At 43.9% G+C, this 22,344-nt stretch overlaps 2 protein-coding genes and 1 long non-coding RNA gene across 8 annotated transcripts; 2 read left to right on the top strand and 1 right to left on the bottom strand.

The window, feature by feature from the left end:
* Positions 1-1,034: 1,034 nt before the first annotated feature.
* On the top strand, positions 1,035-2,046 carry LOC106865555. The gene is made up of 2 exons (XR_001404724.2): positions 1,035-1,497; positions 1,580-2,046. It is a non-coding gene; the product is annotated as an uncharacterized LOC106865555 (long non-coding RNA).
* Positions 2,047-10,039: 7,993 nt separating this feature from the next.
* Positions 10,040-20,677, top strand: LOC104585383 (pentatricopeptide repeat-containing protein At3g53360, mitochondrial). Of its 5 annotated transcripts, none has more exons than XM_024455834.1 (4): positions 10,040-13,190; positions 16,793-17,039; positions 19,776-19,825; positions 19,936-20,677. In XM_024455834.1, exon 1 carries the CDS (start codon positions 10,247-10,249, stop codon positions 12,518-12,520), a length of 2,274 nt encoding a protein of 757 aa, XP_024311602.1. In that variant the 5' UTR covers positions 10,040-10,246; the 3' UTR covers positions 12,521-13,190; positions 16,793-17,039; positions 19,776-19,825; positions 19,936-20,677. The 5 variants fall into 5 exon arrangements, with proteins under 5 accessions (XP_024311602.1, XP_024311601.1, XP_024311603.1 ...); XM_024455833.1 differs by having other exon boundaries at positions 16,793-18,423; XM_024455835.1 differs by lacking the exon at positions 16,793-17,039.
* LOC100845959 (UDP-xylose transporter 1) lies at positions 15,525-20,249 on the bottom strand. Of its 2 annotated transcripts, XM_024455836.1 has the most exons (9): positions 20,110-20,249; positions 19,955-20,028; positions 18,243-18,385; positions 17,924-18,108; positions 17,779-17,846; positions 17,308-17,440; positions 16,827-16,988; positions 16,288-16,560; positions 15,525-15,789 (listed from the first exon to the last, which is right to left on the bottom strand). In XM_024455836.1, the coding sequence occupies exons 3-9, from the start codon at positions 18,355-18,357 to the stop codon at positions 15,703-15,705; spliced, it is 1,023 nt and encodes a 340-aa protein (XP_024311604.1). In that variant the 5' UTR covers positions 18,358-18,385; positions 19,955-20,028; positions 20,110-20,249; the 3' UTR covers positions 15,525-15,702. The 2 variants fall into 2 exon arrangements, with proteins under 2 accessions (XP_024311604.1, XP_003580145.1); XM_003580097.4 differs by lacking the exon at positions 19,955-20,028.
* Positions 20,678-22,344: the final 1,667 nt, after the last annotated feature.

The following is a 22,344-nucleotide window of genomic DNA, read 5'->3' as shown; positions in this document are numbered from 1 at the left end:
TGAGTAAACCCAGAAAATCTCTCCTCGTCCCACTTTTACCACCTGAGAGCGTGTTTGTTAGGTCGGATGGCCACGCAGGGCTAAGCCCACCTAATAAAAAAAAGAGCCCTCAGCCTGGCCCGGTTGTGAAGCAGAAAACGAGCTTCGCATGTGAGCCTGGCTGAGTTGAACCCGAAAAAAATCTCTCGCTCGGCCCCGCGCTAGGGCACCTCGCGCACCCCTCCATCCCCCGACCCGTTTCCTTTCCCCCACCTGCGCCTCCCCACCCGACCCAGCCGCCACTTCTCCCGCCCCCCAAATCCCGCCGTCGTGTTGCCGGACCAGGCCTCCCCACCCAACCAGCGGCAGCACCAAACAACATCTCAACTCATCATATCTCAACAGATACAGGCTGCCAAACACATGTGAAAATCTCAGTTCAATTTGACTAGGGTCAGCTTGTCTGGGATGAGATGGGAATTCTGGATTCACCCGGGCTACCAAACACACCATATACCTGCAGGAAGAAGTGTGATCTCAAAGCACTATATCTAATCATATAGTAGCATTTAACACGGACTGACATTGCATCTAGATCTAATAGGTAACAAGCACTTATATTAATTAAGAACCAACTTCCACACTTTTCAAATACTACATCACATACGTTGTCACCTACTTCCTCCGTTTCATAATTCTTGTCTCAAATTTGACCAAAAATGAATGTATCTATTCTTAAAAAGTGTCTAGATATATGTAATATTTCGACAAGAATTATGGAATGGAGGGAGTACTGCTTAAGTAGAAAAGTTACATACAACAGGACAATGAAATATATATTACGGCACACACAGTATTAGACTTGAGTTTTTCGAGGATAGACTGTAGATAAAATACAGAACAAGCCGAGTAGCTAAAACTGAACATATACATGGAAAACAAAGGAGGATGTGAAAGAAAGACCAAATCAAAAGCTAACTGCTCTAGAACCATAATAAACCTCAATTCGCTGTCTAATAGCAGTATGCTAAAATTTAAGCATGAAATCTAAGAAATATTTCTCTCCTCTAAAGGGCGGAGAACCTGATGTTTTGTGTCCACGCGTTTCTATCTCTGCCGTTGCTGTGTTGAATCGTTGCCCTTGGTTTTTTCTTCTCTGGACTGATTTGGGGCGCTGGAGGCTGGACTATTGTGGAACCCGCTGTGGGCCCATACCACCCACCCCGCTCGCCCTCGTCGGCTCGTCCTCGGAGCAGACAGCGGGAGAACAGGCCATGTCCGCGCTCCCCCTTCGATGAGGCGGCGACCAGACCTCGCCGGAGAAGAAACCGAGGGCGGTGGCGGACATGGGTGAGGCCTCCGTTGGTTGTTTTAGAGAGAAGAGCAGCGGCGGCATCTAGGTGGCGGGATTTGGAGATGGCAGCGGCGTTCTTGATCCAGGTGGTGCCGATGGAGGGATCTGGAGGGGCCCAGCACCGGATCCGCTCGCCCAGCACCCGCTGATTGTTGGCTTGGCTGGTGCCCCCTTCCGTTCCTAGCGCTGATCCTGTGGTCTCTTGGGGCAATCGATTAATCGATTGGTCGCTTGCTTTTTTTGCAGGTTAGCGGGGGTGGAATTCGGTCATGGTAGGGGACCCTCTGAAAAATTGATTCGTTATTTGGGCAGACGTAGACCTTTGTGCTGATTCAAGGGACGAACAGCACAACGTGCCTGGATGGATGTCATGGTTGCTGAATCAGTTTTTGATTAGAAAATACTAAGAAGAAAAGTGCGCTCGTTCATATCAGTAGTCTTAGGAATAGTTCCAGCAAGGATAAGCTGCTTATACATTTTCCTGGAAGCTGCTACTTTTTATGAGAAAAAATCGGTAGTGAGCCTTCTGTTAAAATCATATCCAGCAATTGTTCCTATCCCTTTTGCAAGACTACTGTTGTCTGTTTCAGTATTTTGTGTGTTTCCCATAGTTTTTTTAGTTAGCACACTATTACTGTAGAGATGTATGAAACTATGAATTCTTTGATTCCTATGAACTAATGAATGAATTGAGATGAATATTTTTCCCTTTATTGTTGAGTTATCTTTGTGCACTCCTTATATTTCTTGCATCATTTTTACAAGATCATTGTCATAATCATTCCAAATAATACCTTTTCTACGGTAACTAGTATGATGCCCGTGCGATGCTACGGAACCATCTTACATCGCTACGGAATTACAACAGTCTCTCTTGTTTTATTTTTACCACAACCATTTTTGCTTTAGTGAAGGATTGGTGGCAGCGGTCTGTTACCTTCGACTACATCACTTTTTAATGTCTTTTTTTACTTTACAGAAATTAACTCTAAAATAAAACAGAAAACGGAAAGTATCGAATATAATGCCATTTTTTTACTTTACCAATATAGAGGGGGCAAAGGGCAGGGGCCGAGACAGATCTGATCATGCCCAGTACTTGGCAGCTCATCGATGTCGTCCGAGCCTGATCCATCGCGCCCGTTGCCCAGCGACTCGCCGTACTTCTCTTTCTCCCCTTGCCCACTACACCTTCTTGGCGACCCTGACTACTGGAGTGTTGCACGATCCACGACAACCATGTCCACCTCAACCACAACGCTCCAACTTCCTCATGGGTGAGCGTAGAGAAGTGCCAAGGCTAGGGTGTGCTTTCTAATGACGTCGCCCTCTAAAGGTGAGAGAGGGGGCGGAGTGGTGATGAGAAGGAGGCACTATGTACATTGCGGCGACTCCGAAGGCGGGAAGAACGAGATCTAATTTTCTGATTCGGAGGTGTTTGTTTCCTGGGATCAAGGAGGAGGGGAGATGACCATCCATGGACACTTTCATCATAGTGTTTGTTTCCGTTAATTGAATATTCTAATTATTTTATGTTTGTTTCCATGTACAAACACAATTTGGATATCCCTTTCTTTCTTTTTTGTTGGAACGGATGACTGGTCCTGGTCAGGTTTTGGTACGGGACGGTGTTTACCACTCACAAGTAAACCGTAACAAGCAACAAAGTCTTTGATACAAACAATTTGCAAACTGCCTTAAAAAAACAATTTGCAAACTTTCCTAAAAAAGCCAATTCGCAAACAATTCTTTCACTTGAAGCCATACAAATAATCCTCACAAAAATTAACCAATCATCATTGATTAGCATATACATAGGCAACTCTTTCACAGATCAGCAAGTGACAAGCAATGAAGCAATCCCGTCTCCCGTCGGCAAGAGCCCATATTGGCTACCGATTTTTTTTTTGAGCTTTGGCTACCGATGTGCCCAATCCCCAATCCAATCTCCCGTTCTCTCCCGTCAGCTCCTCCCTCTCCAAGTCTTCCTCCCCCTCTGTTTCCTCCCGTGCACACCGCCAGGGCCAGGCGCCCCTTACCCCCTCCATTTCTCGGTTTCTCCCGTGTGCCGCCGCCCGCCAGCGTTGATGGCGCGTCCCTTCACCGCGCCCCTCCCTCTCCCTCTCCTGTACAGCTATACTCCATCCTTCTCTCCTCCCTGCAGTCCCCAAACCAGATCCCATGGAGCCCGCATCCCCCATGGATGGCTGCTTCGGAGCCATCGACCTTCGGCTGCCGCGCCGCCAACGCCTGCTGTCCCGAGCCACGCCAGTCGTCGACCTTCCTGAGCCGCACCGCTACCCTCTTATCGGAGCGCCGCTGCTACCCTCCTCTGCCTCGCCTCGCCGGTTCGCCGCCAACGCTTGAGCCCTAGCCGACGGTGTTTTCCTTTGCAGGGAGAATGGGGAGAGAGGCGTGAGAAGCTAGATGCGTCGTGGGAGGCGGAAGAGATGGAAAATCCGGCCCCACATGTAAGAGATGGGCAGGTGCGTGACGTACGACCACCACCACAAGGATCTTTTATAGGAGTTAAGATGTTTGACTAACAGGAAGCAGAATGCAATACACAACGATACATATTACATATCGGGATAGATGTATGTATCCCTTTTATTTCTAACACAACAGGATGTGACGCACAATAGCAAGTTATCTTTGTGCACTCCTTTAAGATAAGTTTTCTAGACGCTTTTTAGGCATAGATGCATCCATATTTGGGCAAATTTGCGACACTTAATATGGGATGGAGGGAGTAAACAACAAAAGCCCAACTGGATATGTTCCTTTTCTCATATTCATATAACATTAAGATTCCAGGTATCCAATACAGACATAATTAGTAAGACTCAATCTAGATTAGAATCCAAACACATAAATTAATACGGTATGCTCCAAATGAAGCTATCCTAATCGGTAAGCCTTGCAACGACATAATTGGTAAGACTTAATCTAATTCTAGATAGACATATAACTATGGGTTAGCCTGAAACAGAAAGTTGTAGTCCATATACCTCGCTCCCAGCATAGATCTCGACCTCATGGCGTTCTCATTGATAGCTCGAATCTCCTTCTCAAGGTCACTCTCTAGAACCTTCTTCTTCCGCTTACAAGAAGGAAAGATTTATGATCCACCATGCCTTTTGGCTCTTAACATCGCGGCAAAGTGCTTCAACTCTCTCCCGGTGGGGTACAGGGCTTAGAGATCAGGGGCAACGACACCGGCACCGAAATCATACCTCACATAGACGCCGAACCGAGGATGAAATCTAAGGGATCAAATAAATAACTGAGGGGATCAAATAACTCAGGAAGAAATTAGAAATTTTAGAAAGGAGAAAAACCCGCATGAAAGCAAACAACCGGAGAAGCTTTACCCGAGATTGAAGGTAAACCGACTGTCAAATCCCCTGAGTCCGTTTCGGTAATGGCGTGCCACGGTGGGGCATGTTGGCTTCGGGGATCGTGAGGTTGGTCTTGACTTGGGCGATCAGCAGATTGAGTGTGTTTATCTCATGCTCGCTTTCCTGCATCCATTGTTATAGCAGCGCATCAAACTTCTTCTCCAATTCATTCTTGGGGACACACTTGCAATCTAGAAGTTCAGGGTTCACCACACGAAACCCGAGAATGCCCTTGTCTTGCACTTGATGTCCGTAGCATGTTTGAGAGAGGTTTCTACATCGATCTGGAGAGCGAGCTGATTGATGAATCGGCCCCTGGGTCACCTCCTCCACACGATTGAGACTTGATATGATAGCCGTCTCCATGGAGAGCAAACGGGGAAAGCGAGCGAGAAGGAGGCGTGCGAGCTGAAGAATGACCGAACGAGATGGGGAACTGGAAGGACATGCGGGGATCGAGTTGGGGAACTACTGAACTACACGGTGAACTGATTTGAGATCTGGGTAATCGGTGCCAGACGGAGAAATTCGGTGGAGGGCGGAGCAGAGGGCGTCGACTATCTAGAGGACAGAAGAGAGATGTTGAATTAGGTGCTTAACACGTGAGGGAAGATGGTGGCGTGGGCGCGTGGCCAGGGTCGTAGATCTGGTAGATTTGGTGGGAGGAAGGAAGAGTCGGGGGAGTGAAGGGAGGGAGAGGCGGCGCCGAAGCGGGAGTATTTCAAAAGACGAGAATGGAGATCGAAGAACGATCGGGATGGAGTTAACCTGGCGGTGGCATTTCTCATGTAAATTTGATGAATTATGTTGGTACATTTGTGCAGGGGGTACGGACTATGGAGAAGCTCGGGAATCATCTCTTTTCGTGCTTCCTATTATATGGCTACCAACTGGATACTAGAAAAGGAGTAACCTGGAACCAAGTGGGAGCTTCAACGATCACGGCCTCTATTTTTCATCTCCACGATCGGACGTCAATTAGGTGTTTTAATCTTCACGATAACATCTTCATCAAAACTGACAATTTCATTTGCATTGTACATTTGCAGCTTGCTTTTTTGTTCTTCCAAAGTAGGCTGAACTATCCCTTTTGAAATACATGGTTTAGTATCATTGGCGGATGACAAAAACTTTTTAAGGTATGATGAATTCCTATCCTACCACTATGAATTAACATAGACATCACATTCGGTATTTTTAGGTTTGCAAAATATATTTTAGTAAAATTGGTTTGTTCAATTTTTTTAGGATGCATTTTGGTCTGGTACATTTTATGATATCTTGTCTAGAGATATTTATGTTAAATATCAATTATCCTCTTATTATATGTGAACTCAAACATAATCGAAAGATTATAATACAAATATCTACAACAGAAAATATATGGCAATTACTATGCAAACAGTTCTTCGGTGGACTGAGTAGACGATCAACAACTCAAATCTTTAGAAGAGTAAACATATAGTTATATTTTGCTTCCAAAGATATCTTCGTACTTACCGACATAAAAATATCAAGTAGATATTTGGCATAATAACAACGCCCTTCTCCATACTTCGAGAGATATGCTATCTTGTCAGCACGAACTACACAATCTGAAACATGGTCTGTCAAAATCAGAACTCACTGAAAAAAAAATACATCAGCTGAGCATGATTATCATATCTGCTGTTATTATGTAAGATGATTTCCATATCAACTTTCATTAGACAAGAAATACTGGTAAAGGAATGACAATTAAGACACTGGTGAGCAATCGTACATGGAAATCAACAGTAGATAATCAAAATAACTAAGAGTGTGAGAAGATGCGTCTCTCAAAGATCCGGTCTTTGCAGGCCATATTGTCGTTGATTGCATAGAGGCACGTTGGAACGCCACATGCACTGCCTCACACGAGCGTCATCGTTGAAGACTGGCCACTGAAGTTGGCGACAATTGACCCGTCGTCACTACCTCCTACGACATCTTTCTTGGACCCCATCCAAATGCATAGCTTGACAAATCCTCGCCATCGCTGGCTCTAATGATTTAGAGTTAAATTAGTTGGAAATTTGTAGATTTATTATACAAAGACACAGATACAAATTCTGAAGGCCCAAAAATGTACGTCTAACAACGATTTAATAATTTGTCTTCGAATTAATCTGAATAGTCAACAATTTGATGCAATGGTTATATCATCTAACACGAGTGGTCCTTCTTTCATCCATGTATTCTTAAACAGTATCACTAATTCCAGTATGATATGTTATTCTTGCATTTTATAAGTTTTTGAAGTAAACTGTTTGCTCTGAATGTATATACTAGTGGTGTATTTTATTTTATTCTAAAACTAACTTTTTCACGTGTACCCGAGCTCATTTACTCCTCGGCACCCCTCACCCTGAAAAGTGTAGTTGGCCACCTATATCCCACTCCTTCCCTTTGCCCCATCCCCATCTATACTTGGCTATCGGGCCGGGCTTTTTTAAAAAGCCCGGTAGCCCGGCGGGCTTGGCTCGGCTGTGCCTGGCCCGGCACCAAGTTAAATGGGCCGGGCCAGCCCGAAGCACGGCCTATGCTGCGCCGGTGCTTCAGATCGAGGCCCGACGGGCCGCCCGTTTTGTTTTTTTAAATTTTTTTAGCATTACACATTTGGCCCATTTAGCTTCTCAATTCTGGCCCAGCCCACCATGTTTTTCTATTTTAGCCCACCATTTCTTTTTGTTTTGGCCCAGCCCACCTTATATTTCCATTTTTCCTTTAATTTGGTCCAGCCCAACATATTTTTTTCTTTTTCAAGGATCTGGCCCATGTGCCGAGGGAGGCCCGTCAGGCCTTAACGGGCCCGGGCCGGCCCGGCCGGACTTGGTGCCGCGCCTAGGCCTGGATGTTGCGTTCTCGGCCCGGCCCTTCCCCTCTATTTCCGGGCTTCACCGTGCCGGGCCCGAGCCACGCCCATTTATCCTGAGCCGGGCCGGGCCGGGCTAGCCCGATAGCCACCTATAGCCCCATCTGGTTGCCCGAGCGACCTAGCCCCCACGCTTCGTGGATCTCCTTCCCCCCTGCGTGAGCGCCGCCACCCATCCCGCTGACGAGCGCCCGAGCCTCCTAGGTCGTCTTCCTCCTCGCGTGAGCGCCGCCACCCATCCCGCTGCCGAGCGCCGAGTGTTAACTGTTAAGCTCCGAGCACTTGTAACTGAAGATTGGCAAGCTCTAGAATGCTGAGGTTCTGACACTGAGCTTCCTAGCTCATCTACTCCTCACGCGGGCACCTCCACCGCAGGTTGATCTCCCCTTTGATTCTCTCGCTCCCGACCGTTTCTCCTCCCATCACCCCACGAACGGATTCCTCCCTTTAGCTCCCCGTTTCATAATCTTCCCCAATTTGTAACTAAGGCAAAAAAAATCAAGGTAGGGCGGCCGCCCTACCTTGCCCTACCGGATCCTCCGCCTGTATATAGGATTATAAAGAGGGTTACAAAATGCATAAATCAGACTTCGGCAAAATAAAGAGATAGAATGCTACTACTGCACTACCACTTCGTTAAGTGAATGTTGGCTTATTGTATTTATGAAATAACATAAGAGGCTTGTGTTCTAAATTTCACTAAGAAGAATCAACCTACTTACATAGGAACACCCCACTATATATGTGATTTTATCATTTTTGTGTGAAACTAGAAATAGTTTAGAAAGAGCTAGAGGTAGCTAGAGGTCTTCATTTCTACTGTAGGTCTCAAAGGTTTTGCTCGCAATGGTCAAAGGCTCAAAGCGGAGGTCGTGCTGCTTGGTTCACAGCGGTTGTAATCCTCGTACTCCCTTCGATCCATAACAACTGTCTCAGGTTTACCACAACATTATACGATCTGAGACACTTATTACGTATCGGAGGGAGTACATGGTCAAGCAGTGAATTGAAATTCTTTTCGCAGGCAAAATAAATAAATTAATTGATAGTATACCTGAGCCTGTGCATCCCGGCCCGAAAACCGAGCCGGACCTGTGATTTTCCAAAATTCGGGCTTTGGGCCTGACTTGTTCCTTAGAGTGGTGGTTGGGCTTTTACAAGCCCGGCCTAATTAATGCCCAGGTATAATTCACGGTAGTTAGTTGCATTTACTGGCCAACTAAGGGCATCTCAAAGGGAATCCCCAAATCCTTTCCATTTGTTCAAATCTGTCCATATAGGATACATGAGCAAAATACACAATCCAATAAAAATCCTCATTTGTTCAAAAGTGGTCGCCCCCCCCCCCCCCCCCCCACACACACACACAATTTTTCTCAATTCGGGGAGAGCATGGGGAGTCCCCAATCCTCATTTGTGCAAAACTCATTGTCGGGGGGATAACCCCGGGTAGGGCCATGGCGACACAACTCTAGCCGAGATGACGGAGGGAAGGCCGGCATAGTTATATATGCCGGCATCGTGAAGTCAAACTAACACTAAGCCAGCATGGCTATTTTGTCTTATGAGTTTGCAGGATAAGGAGAAGCACCTTGATCTCGACGATAGCGGAGATCTCTCAACGGTCTTATCCTGACCACGCGGTGCAAAATAAAGCAGCGCCATCATCATCTCAGAAAAAGCGGTCAGCGCCTACGTACCGACGCCAGGCGACTGCAGAGAGGAAGCACCGAAAGAGAATCTCTGAAGGAAGCCGGCGGAGGATAGCGGTACTTTCTGCAGTGTGTTAGGGAAAAGTAAAGTTGTCTTGTCTCCTACGGTGCCACCCGGAGGGAACCAAGCCGCGTGCCTGGCAGGCACAAAAAAGATGACGTTAGACTCGGCCCACATGCCAGTGTGACATGGGCAGTCTATAAATAGAACCTTACCCTCTGTAGAAGAGGACGGTGCACTTAGACATCTAGGGTTTCCCCTCCTTCTTCAAGAATATAGCTCAAGGAGCGCCATTATAGAGCTTTTCTATCTCGGCTAATACAACAAAGCAGGAGTAGGAGTCTTACCTCGGCAAGAGGGTTCCGAACCTGGGTAAAGACGTGTGTGCTTGTGCAACTTGTGCGTGTTTCCCTTCATGTCCTCCCTCCTCTGGATCCTCCACCGTCCATCGGCCCCAAGTTAAGCCATCACATGGCATCTGCCGTGACACCACCACGACACTCATCCAAACCTTTTTTCACTAGTCTTCTTGGCCCAAATGTCAAAGACTCATGAAGAGATAAATGAGGGGTTAGCATTGGACAACTCGGACCGTTTGGATGACTTTTACACAGATGGGGACTCTCCATGCTCTCCTCAAACTTAAGAAAGAAATTGGGAGGGGGAGGGTATGTGAACCAGTTTTGAACAAATGGAGCTTCACATGGGGTCGTGTATTTGCTCATGTACTACAAACGGTGAGGATTTGTGTTTCCTTGGAGATGCCCTGACATTCGGCCGATTTGCATTGGTCCGCCGTCGTCTCTAACGGTGCATTCCAAAAACGGCCTACTCGCCTTCTCGCCACGGCGCCGCTCGTCGGCTGCGGGCTGCAACTCCGGCCACGGAACCGCCGGCTTGCCTCAGATGCAGAATCCCAACGGAACCATCCTTCAGCTCTACCACTCCGGTCGCCTCTCTGCCGCCCTCCACGCTTTCCAGTCAATCCCCTCCTCCCCCGCTCCCGCTCCTCTTTCTGCCGCCACATACGCGGCCCTTCTCGCCACATGCTCCCGCCTCCGCGCCCTCTGCCTCGGCTGCCTTGTTCACCGCCACCTCCTCGCCTCCCCTGATCCCAACCTTGTCCGCAACACCGTCCTCAACAACCATCTAATTACCATGTATGGCAGGTGCGCCGCCCCAGAGTCCGCCCGCCTCGTGTTCGATGAAATGCCCGCCAAGAACCCCGTCTCTTGGGCATCTGTCATTGCGGCACATGCACAGAACAGACGCTCCACTGATGCTCTCGGCCTCTTCTCTTCCATGCTACGTTCAGGCACCGCGCCTGACCAGTTTGCACTCGGCAGTACTGTGCGCGCTTGCGCAGAGCTTGGGGACATTGGTGTCGGGAGGCAGGTGCATGCTCAGGCGATGAAATCGGAGAACGGAAGTGACTTGATCGTGCAGAATGCGCTTGTCACGATGTACTCCAAGAGTGGCTTGGTTGCAGATGGGTTCTTGCTCTTTGGGAGGATGAGAGAGAAAGACCCGATTTCCTGGGGGTCGATTATTGCTGGGTTTGCTCAGCAAGGGTGTGAAATGGAGGCTTTGCAGATTTTCAGGGAGATGGTTGCTGAGGGCATGCATCATCCCAATGAGTTCCATTTTGGTAGCGTGTTTAGTGCATGTGGGGTTCTGGGTAGTTTGGAGTACGGGGAGCAAATTCACAGCTTATCTGTGAAGTATAGGTTGGACCATAATTCGTATGCAGGGTGTTCATTGAGTGACATGTATGCCCGGTGCAAGAAGCTGGAGTCTGCGAAGAGAGTGTTTTATGGGATTGATGCGCCAGATTTGGTTTCTTGGAATTCCATAATTAATGCTTGCTCTGTAGAGGGTCTCCTTAGTGAGGCTATGGTTCTGTTATCTGAGATGAGAGGTTCTGGCCTGAGGCCTGATGGTATTACTGTTAGGGGTTTATTATGTGCGTGTGTGGGCTGTGATGCTATTCAGCATGGCCGATTGATGCACTCCTACTTGGTCAAATTGGGTTTGGATGGGGACGTTTCAGTTTGCAATTCTTTACTTAGCATGTACGCGAGGTGTATGGATTTCTCCTCTGCGATGGATGTTTTTCATGAGACCAGAGATCGTGATGTTGTCACCTGGAATAGCATTCTTACTGCATGTGTGCAGCACCAGCATCTGGAAGTTGTCTTTAAGTTGTTCAACCTCTTGCAGAGGTCGTTGCCGAGTCTGGACAGGATAAGTTTAAACAATGTTCTGAGTGCTTCTGCTGAGTTGGGTTACTTTGAAATGGTGAAACAGGTCCACACATGTACCTTCAAGGTAGGTCTTGTGAATGATACGATGCTGAGTAATGGTCTAATTGATACTTATGCTAAATGTGGAAGTTTAGATGATGCCGTGAAGCTCTTTGAAATGATGGGCACCAACTCTGATGTGTTCTCTTGGAGCAGTTTGATTGTTGGCTATGCCCAATCTGGTTATCCAAGGAAAGCGCTTGATCTATTTGCGAGGATGAGAAACCTGGGAGTCAGGCCAAATCATGTAACCTTTGTTGGGGTTCTCACAGCATGCAGCCGTGTCGGTCTTGTTGATGAAGGCTGCTATTACTACAGTATTATGGAGCCTGAACATGGTGTTCTTCCAACAAGAGAGCATTGTTCATGTGTCATTGATTTGTTGGCACGTGCTGGGAGACTAACTGAGGCAGCAAAGTTTGTTGATCAAATGCCATTTGAGCCTGATATTGTAATGTGGAAGACCCTGCTAGCTGGTAGCAAAACACATAATGACGTCGAGATGGGAAGGAGGGCAGCAGAAGGTATTTTGAATATTGATCCTTCCCATTCAGCTGCCTATGTCTTGTTGTGCAACATATATTCTGCTTCTGGTGATTGGAATGAGTTTGCAAGATTAAAGAAGGCAATGAGAAGCAGTGGTGTTAAAAAATCACCAGGGAAGAGTTGGGTTAAGCTCAAGGGTGAGCTAAAAGTCTTTATAGTAGAGGACAGATCCCATCCAGAATCTGAGGAAATATATACAATGCTAGAGTTAGTTGGAATGGAGATGATCAAAGCTGGTTATGTTCCAAAGCTTTCATGTAACCATGCTAGTTTTGACCTTACAGGTAATGGTTTGTCAGATGAAGAAGAAACGTTAGCTGGATATGGTTGAGTTAGGTCAAAGCAGTCATCGCCGAACTTGGAGACTCCCAACGTACAGAAGCTGCATTCTGATTGTCTTTGTGCTATATTTTTGATAACTTAATATCAACAGGCAGCTGGATGTTCCTTTCCTTTTGCATAGATGGAAAGAAGATATAAGCTTGTGACCACTGACCAGAAGCTATCCCTTTGTGTTTTTTTGCTCCTTCCTTTAGCTTCCAGATGTGAACTTGCCTATTTGATGAGAAGTATGTCTTACCAGGTGGATTGGACGGTGCACATAGCGACCTTGCTGAGGAGCTACTGAAGGGATATTGCTATTTGATACATAAGGGACAAGTTAAATCTCTTTGAATCATCCACAATCCACATGGGCCTGCTGAGTAGGATTTTAGCCGTTGAGCCAGATAAAGGATTCCTGGGCAAGAATCTATTGTCGGGACGATATTCCTTTTTAAAGTAGCTTGTCTGTGTGGATTTCTTGCTGAACGAAGTTCAGAGTAACATATCACATGCAAGCTAGCTCTGTGATATATGTATTATTTGAAGGCAACATTTACTGAATGGATCCACCAAGGGGGCAACAGGCATACATATAGCAATGCTATGATGGACAATTGTAAAAATTTCAACGGCATTATTTTCCTCAAGAGGTTTGACAGTCACTAGCAGTGTAGCAGGTATGATCTTTACTTCTACTTCTTATAAAGATCTGAGTTGGTGGTTGTCCGTCCAATCTGTTGAGACTATTCCCTATATTGTTATGAAACGAATTTAATTGCCCATTCAATATAGTAGATATACGTATCAGAATCTTTTGACTACAGTTGATTGGATTGATGTATATTTTGAGATAGTAGCAACACACGTGCATTTAGCTAGTTTCAGTATCTTTACTCTTATAAAAAAGGCAATTGGTGGTGGCGGTACGTCGTCCTACCCTCTGACCTCTTACATGTGGGCCTTCATTTTCGTACCTTACGCCTCTCACGCTGCTAGCCTGCTACCACATCGCCAAGTCCACCTCCCGTGATTCGAATTGAACCACATCCGTGAGAATCAAATCTGTTAGGGAGTGAAGATTTGGGATTTGGAATAGAGAGATCCGAGTACTACTCTTATAAAAAAGGCAATTGGTGGTGGCGGTACGTCGTCCTATCCTCTGACCTCTTACATGTGGGCCTTCATTTTCATACCTTACACCTCTCACGCTGCTAGCCTGCTACCACATCGCCAAGTCCACCTCCCATGATTCGAATTGAACCACATCCATGAGAACCAAATCTGTTAGGGAGTGAAGATTTGGGATTTGGAATAGAGAGATCCGAGCATGGAGAGAAGAGATTTTTGATCCGGATTTGAAGAAGAGACCTGCTGGCTGCAGCTGTGCCATGCCCCCCTGTGGCAGTCGCGGCCTGCGCCACGGTAGCCGCCAGCCCATCCCCGCCGCCGCCGCCACCATGCCCCCCGCGTCCTGCACCATCCCCGCCACCATGGCCTAGAAGATTCTGGAGAAGAGGAGGTGTTCGTGAGAGGCGTTACTGAAATAAGCAACCAAAGACCTGCTGCTGCTCTTCCTCTCTTCCTCTGGAAAAAAACAACAACTAACAGCTGGCAAAGAAAAGAGGAGGTGTTCGTTCGGCCCAAAATTATTTCAGTTCTGGAAGGTGTTTCTTCATGACATATTTTGTTTGAGATTGTACATTAGTTTTCCTAAACTTGTAGTCTTGACTTTCAAGTGGTTACCATCTTATCAGAGGTTACCTTGGACATTGAGAAAAAGTGCTTTGGAGCGATAGTAACTGTTATTGGAAATTCTATGCACTCCATCCTTCAAAGAATTCTATGCACTTCATTCCGAAGTAAAAATGTTTGGTTCTTTTTGGCTAGATTTACTTCCATGTGTATATGCTTTGGCTATTCTTTTTAGTGCCTCATTGCTAAGAGAATTACTTTGGGCAGCCTGACGCCGTGGTTCTTAGGAGGTACACGTATGAATCCCTCCCTATTGTCCCATCATCCTATGCATTTTATTATATTCATCTAGCATTCCTTGCAGTATATGCGTACTTCCATAAATTGGTATTTTTGTTTCTTTGTAAATTATTTCAGTCCTATATAATTAATCCTATATAACAAGCAGAATTAGAAGTATAATTAGAATTAGATGTTCCACTCCATAATGTTGTTGTCATTCCAACTGTAACCAATGATCAACCCCGACAACAACTTGCTAATTAAGAGAGGTCGTAGGTTATGCGATATAGGAGTAGCAAGTGTGGGGAGCGTAAGATGCTTGGGCGAGGAACCAGAGGGAGGGAGAGTGTACTTTCGGACCCAAGCAAAAAAGCCGGGCGGAGGTATAAGTAAAGGAGATTGAGTTTTGTAGTCAGGATGTTTAGAAAAGTAGTAATGCGGAGTACACATGTGAAAACCCATCTTTGAGTTTGGTTACAAATTTGTTTGACATTTATTTGTTCCATACCAACACATGGGCAACGTACTAGTAGAGCTAATATGTGGAATGCCATCTCTACTAATTGATTCTGTATCAGGTTTGATGTAAACATTATGTATGTGGAAGCTAAAGCATACTTTAGTGTCTCAATGTTGGTAGTTGTGCAACAATGTGTACTAACCCACAGGACATGTGACAGACATTTCTGATGGTTATCGTTATTACTATTGACTACTGTATGATAAATAGTACTACCTCCGATCCATAATAAGTGTCGGAGATTTAGAACATAGTTAGTACAAATTTGTACTAAATCCCCGACACTTATTATGGATCGGAGGAGTAACATTTTGGATGCAGTAATTGGATTAATCATTTTATAGCTCCAGGTAAATTTAATAATGAAGTTAAATGGATGGAAATGTTGATATACTTATATAGTGTGTAATCCTCTTGACAGAATGTTGCTGGATGGTTTTTGTAGGAACTGGGTTTTGATAAATAGGAGAATGTAGCACCAAGGTGATATTCACTAGTAAATCTTCAGTTGGAACTCTTAGGTGTGAAAAGGGATTAATCAAATAATAATTGTGATGTCAAAATATACACTATACAATATGAAACACTTTTCCTTCTCTACAAAAGAACATAAGAACGGAAAGAAATGGCTTTCCAGGTCCTTTAAACTCGAAGAGTAGATGTGTATACTATATCTACACTAAGCAATGGAAGTCTTAGCAGTCATGAGATACACCATTTGCTTTTTTGGTATCGCTGTTGTCTTTGGTTGCCAAAAGTGGTTCAGTCTCCTTATCTGGCATCTACAAAGACATCAAAAACATCAGTTGGGTGAAACTGAAATTTGGGAGTAAGTTAAACTGCACTTAAATGAGTTGCCAATTTTATCAATAGATTCATCATAATTAAATTAAACTTACAAGCACCGGTTCCAATATTGGACAATGGATTTGCAGAAAAAATAATATTATCAAGTCTATGGAGCAGAAACGTGCATATAATTGTATGTCCTACAACATTTAAACCATCTTATTTGTCGTTTGCTGCCAAATACAGTTTGAAAATACTGATCCTGTACATGATTAGGCCAATTCATTTGATTTACAGTCTCAATTTTCAAATATGAATGCTTATTTCATTGTTGATGTATTTAATTCGGGGAATTGATTTTTTATCCGCTAAGACTAGGGGCAGAACAGTTGTAAGCATGGCTGCCTATGTGGATTACTTTTCTTCTATTTTGTACCATGACAAGTATCATCTCTATTAAATATTATACAAGGTTGGAGGCAAAATCAAACCTGTGAGACTGGCAGTGCATCATTTGTTGACTTCTTCTTGCTCTCCCTCACTGAGAACCAGGAATACAATCCCATACCAAATATGGCAACCAGAATACCTAATATGTTCCTCATGGTGAAGGGATCGTGTAGTAGAGTGTAGCCAAAAGAGAGAACCAGGCATGTCTTAAGGTGGCCGAGCACCTGGTATGTCACTGGAGATGTTGTTCCAATCACAAGAAATGTACTGAAGTTCACAGACACCGCAATCAAGCAAGATAGGATGATGAAAGCCTACATATAATTCATGATAGATAGCATCAATTTGCATGTCATTGTCTGTCCAATTTGAGGCATATCCAAAAGTAATTTTTTACTTTCTAATAATGGGTAACATACATGTTCTAGTGTCAATCAACCAATACTATCATTAAAATGTGGTATCATTCAAGCAATTAGATTGATACACATCCTTTTTGAAAGGAATATTAAGATTCCAGAGTAATTATAAATATCTCATTTTCAGATATTTGCCATTGGACGATGTATAAAGAACATACCACAACTGGAGTGGAGTATTTGTGGGCGAAGACACTGCGATTTGTGAGTAGTTGATCCACAAAGGGGCCAGTCGCAAACAAAATTGCTGCTTGATAAGGTGCAGATTGGTACAGAAGCTGTGTTGAGGAGACCTTCAGTTTCTTCTGTATTGTGTTTGTGAGCTTCATTCAAATTTATCAGGTTAAGGATACCATGTGGCCCTGGTTGACAAGGTATGAATTTACCAAAAAAATTATGTTGGTAGAATGGATAATGCAAGTTTATGGAACATACTTCATGAAGAGTAATAAGAAATTCAGTGCTTCACAGATAACATATAGGATTCTTGTCTAGTTTCTTTAAGAATACCAGCCTTATCAATTATCAGTACTGTAAGTTGCGATGCAAATATGATATTTTGCATAACTAGATTTTTCTTTCTTTTACCCTGCTGTTTTTCGGACTGTGATGATGAGCATAAAAGTATTAAATTTAGGATACAATTTGGCCAACACAAGTGGTGGCGATGGCGAGGCCAGAAAGAACGGACCCAAGTAGATTTAGCTTGAGATCAGTAACCGATGCGATGCCTACTCCAAGAAGTAAGACCATAAGAGAAAGCTTGATAGTCTCGCTGCACAGTGTTGGATTGGTATTAGCTCAATGTTGATAAGAATAAGTACCATATACGTAGAAAAACTAAGCATACACATGTCATGATTCAGTATGATTAGTTTTTTTTTTCACTTGATGCAAAGTTGATGTTTGTAGCAGAACGAATTTAAAGTTAACTGTCCCTGTGAATAGAAACTATACAGTGAGTTCACAAGAATTTCTCGTGTCAATTCAATATTTACGTCAGTACATGCAGCATTATCTATCTTGCATCGTTGTGCATTCACAGTTGACCCATGGGATGCAATTTATAGTGGTTGACTCCTAAGATAAAGTACAGAGTTTTTATTTCAGAACCTGAATCTTTTCTTCAGAAAGATTGTCTCCAACAGCACAGTGAAAGGTATGATCGCTAGTTTTGTCATCTGCAGAACATACTGAATTTGAAATACTTGCTTGCATGGTTTATGAAAAATGACACTAAAGATAAAACAGCTCTTACCTGGTAGAATCCAATGGAGTTGAATCCTAAACTAAGGTTGAGTAGTCCAATTGAGGTGCCATTCAGCAACCCAAAGAGGATCACTGTATGTCCATCAACTGCCTTGGGCTCAAAAAAATGCAAGCGCTGTGCCACATGGAGGGTGCAGTAGGTCACCATGAGATGCCAGCTTGTTAATGTTGTAGCTACATAGGTTCGAAAACAACAACAAAGTTCAGCATGGATCGTTTGTAAGTATGCAAATTTGATTCACGCCTGGCCTTTAATTTGTTGTTCAAGTTCCGTAGAATCTTGAAAACGTGAAGACTCTAACACTAACCGAATGGGAAACCAAGTGTGCTGATGAGAGCTTTGTTGCAGATGACAATAGCAACTGAAGATGCAACTGAGAGTGCGAGAGACCCGATCACCCCGAGCTGTAAACCGGCTGACATCTTGACCAGCTGGTGCTTCCTTGCTTATCTGACGTTAGATTATACATGGAGAGAGTTAGGTGCAAGGTATACATGCCACACCGAAGAACATAGCCTGAATTGGTTGCTTTTGTGCAACAAAGTTTCTTAGCAATGATGCGATAGTGTCTAGTTGTTCTTTTAAGCTACATGTGACTATGGCTTTCCATTTTCATCTGGAATATAAAACCAGCTGTCTTGATGTCCAAGATAACATGAGGAGAGAGGGGCCCAAAATTTGGTTGAGTTTATTGGTAGTTAGTTAGTTATCGACTATTTGTTAATGCCCTTACCAATGGATGGAGATGGATAATTATGATCATCCATGTTTGTCCTACAATGGAGTGGGTCAAATTCTTAGCTGCCCTAAGTCATGGTCAAGAATTATAACAGTTTGATGGTATCTTTGTTAAGTTTGTTATATTATGATACTGTTTAACATTAGTATGTGTTATGTAGATGTTACAAAGACCTAAGATTGGCAATAACCAGGACCTCAATATAGCGTCACCTACTTGCACCAAATTAGGCTAATCATTAACATGTTACCGTTCACAAACCAAGCACATGAAACCACTAAGACTGGCTGGTGAGACATGCCTATATATTAAACATTGAGTGCAAATGGCAGATGATGTTGTTTTCTTCAACATGACTATAGATTCTAGTACGTATGTTCTACCCAACCTAACTATTGGCTTCTTTTGGTCCTATAAATATAATCTGTTGAGTTGGTACCTTCTACCTACTGGTCTGTCTCGGGGGGTACAATAATCAAAAAGTGGTTCTAGTCGCTGTCAAATGATTAAACACTTTGGCAAGATGTCAATAAAAAGACCAGATAGAAGAAAACACACACACACACACACACATGGGAGCCCATGTGTTTGGCTTGGCACTTCCTAAATGTCATGTTAGACAAAACGATTACAAATAAAATGGGAACACCATGCTATAAATTCATGCTTTTAGTTAGAACTTACAAGGGGAATTTTCAGACCTGGTTGATGTTATGTTAATCCTGATATCAATTTGATAGGAAATTTATTGGAGTGCACATTTCCCGCATTTTGTTCAGAAAAGAAAGCAGTAAGCTGAGGCAGTGTTTTTTAAGACATGTGAACATGGCAGACTAAAGTGTGTAGCTCATGTTCATGTAGATGTACCATCTAACAAGCTAGTTAGTAGTTACGTCTAACATAGCTGACAAGGCCGTAAGACACTGGTAGATTACTAGAATAATACTATATGATCATGACATTTATAATGTACTGTAAATGCTTTTCCTTCAAAAAAGAACAATCAGTACATGATCCATGAGAAATTGCAAGTGACTAGTGATTTTGTTACTTTTTATATCATATACCAGCATCAGAATTTGTGCATATCCTTTGATGCAGCATGGAACCTCAGAAGACCGCGACATGCCAAGTTGCCAACAGCCTACGAGGTAACGATCAAATGGTGCCTATGCTAAGAAAGCAACTATGAATCTTTACTTTGTCGATATGTTCGATACTGTTCTGCAATTTACTCTAAGTAACTACTATGAACATGAAGGCAGGAGGAAGGCGACGACCAAAATCAAATAGAGACATAGATTCAGGAGTAAGCACAGCATGCAGAGCATCTGAAACCCAAAACTTGCTTAACCTGGGAGTGAAGCGACATTAAGATCAAGCAACACTATGAATCCTGCTTAAAAAAAGCAACACTATGACCGGGAGTCCGTACCTTTCCAGCAGCTGCGTCTTCCTCTCTATTCCTCTTCTCGAAGAGCGTCACACCTGTGTGTATTGAGAGAGGGAGAGAAAGAGATACGAGAGAATGTAAGGTGGCTCTCCTTGGAAGAGGAAGGGAAGGGAAGGGAGGGAGAAGCACTTTTATTATGTTCAAAGTTTACAGGGGAAGGTGAGGGCGCGTGTGCGTATGGTGGGCAGTTAGGTGCTGGCTTTGATGCTGTTCAGTGGATGCTTCCTTCACGAGCCTATAAGGCATCGTGCAACATGCTGGTGCTACAGGAGCGTGCATGACGATTTCCTTCCCAACCAACGAAAGATTCTAGTCTTGGGCTGGCCACCGCAGGCATTGAAAATTACACTGTGAACGGCGAGATTTGCTACTTAAAAGCTGAATTGCTACAGTGGTTGATATCGTACATGTTCAGAGATGGACTCCATGATTTTATTTTTACATTGTCAAATTTAGGCCATGTTTCAAGCGCGGCAATTTTGTACCGAATTGCTTAGGAAAGGAAACATCAACTCAATGGAATGCGAGGATGCTCATGAGGTTAAAGAGATGGATTTTTTTCTTCCTATAGGCAATATATAATTTCTTTCACCGTACCATGGAGTACATTGCAACAACTAACAACCATCCAAACACAAACCATTTTTTATTCGTCACTGGCCATCACCAGATGGAATAAACCATTACAGCACATTGTTTCCTTATTACTTTACCCAGGTCAGGACCATGTGAAAATGATGTTTGATCTCAACCGACGCATCAAATATAGCTTGGGTACATTACAGCCTTGATACGACTATAATCGAGAGGGCATATCAGCGCTTCTCGTCTTAATTACCTCCGATAATAGTGTAAACGGTTATAAAAGTAAATCAAAATAATGGTTCAATAAGTCGTACTTAAGGACAATTATCACCCAAAATCAATTGAAAATATGTTGGCGAGGGGGATTTGTCTGTTGATCAAGTATAGAATTTTGTGATATGACAGATTGATTTCGTGTAAATGCTAGTAGTATGTTGTCATATGTTTTCGGATTTTTATGGGGATATTCACTAGGAGGTAATAACAGTAAGCAAGGTGAAGCATAGGACAGACGGGATGCACTATTGAGTTTTTATTTTTCTTTCTTATAACAATATACGCTCTTGAGATTAATCTTGAATGGACTTTGAACTGAAGTGCTCCGTTGTCCAATCATAGGGCAACACTAGGATAGTACAGTCCACCATCCTAGAGAAGGTGACATGTTATGTTAGTGCAGATATTTTTACCATTAAACTTTGAGTTCAAACTTTCTCTGTGAGCTGGGTAAAATACGACCTGGAGTATGTGAAGAGGTTAAAAACTAAACGAAAAAGTCTACAGAAAAACAACAGCAAACTGGTCAGATGCATCATTTCGATCAAGCGCTGCTGCATCGACCTAACAAAGTTGCCTCCAATCGAATTAAACTAATTCAGGCTAAAAAGACGATAAAAAAACCTGTTGTAATCTCCAATAATTGACGTGAGAAAAAGAAAGGAATCCTTTCTTCTCCCTTTCCTTTTGTCACTTGGGGCACAAGGGTTGGGAGGAGGCAGGTGGTTGTAAAGCATCGGCTTTCTGTGAATGCAAGCAAAGGTAACGGCCCAACAGCCGCGCACGTCCGTATAGCGGGGAACGGCTCCATTTTATTGCGCCGTTTGGTGAGCCTTCGGGCTCACTCTTTCCTCGTACTGCCTCTCCCTCGCCCCACATCACCTGAAATACATTGGTGCAAATGAAAACATCGCGAGGGAATTGTGCAATTTAAAGAACTGGTTCTGGTCGTCTGATTTGGTAAACCATCGCATGATTGCACTCCCTCCGATCCTAAATTATTGTCGAAATATTACATGTATCTAAATTTTTTTAAGAATAGATACATTCATATTTAAACAAATTTGAATCAAGAATTTAGAATAAGAGAGCAGTAATTTACAATGCAGATTCAGTAGAACAAGCACATGTGGCCTGACAGCTGATCACATCGGGACAAAGCGCATTTGGATGCTACTGTGGCTTGTGATCCTCTGATCCGAATGGGTGTGATTCATTTGTACTTCGGCACAAGATTAGGGAGTACCACCACCAAAAATTGAGGAGGGGATGGCAGCGTGATGACTCAGGCTGATGAGAGACCAGATCACACACACGGCTAGGAACTCCAGCCATGGTGCCGGAGGTGGATTGTGG

Source organism: Brachypodium distachyon, chromosome 5 (assembly GCF_000005505.3).
Source record: "Brachypodium distachyon strain Bd21 chromosome 5, Brachypodium_distachyon_v3.0, whole genome shotgun sequence".
Lineage (NCBI taxonomy): Eukaryota > Viridiplantae > Streptophyta > Magnoliopsida > Poales > Poaceae > Brachypodium > Brachypodium distachyon.
The sequence above is the reverse complement of the archived record's forward strand: the minus strand, read 5'-3'. Positions and strand labels throughout refer to the sequence as shown.

Coding starts and splice junctions, on each gene's coding strand:
- LOC104585383 (XM_024455835.1), top strand. CDS start 10,247: ATGCAGAATCCCAACGGAACCATCCTTCAGCTCTACCACTCCGGTCGC.
- LOC100845959 (XM_024455836.1), bottom strand. CDS start 18,357: ATGTCAGCCGGTTTACAGCTCGGGGTGATCGGGTCTCTCGCACTCTCA. Junction 18,109..18,242: donor CACACTTGGTTTCCCATTCG/GTTAGTGTTAGA, acceptor GAACCTATGTAG/CTACAACATTAACAAGCTGG. Junction 15,790..16,287: donor ATGCACTGCCAGTCTCACAG/GTTTGATTTTGC, acceptor ATGTCTTTGTAG/ATGCCAGATAAGGAGACTGA.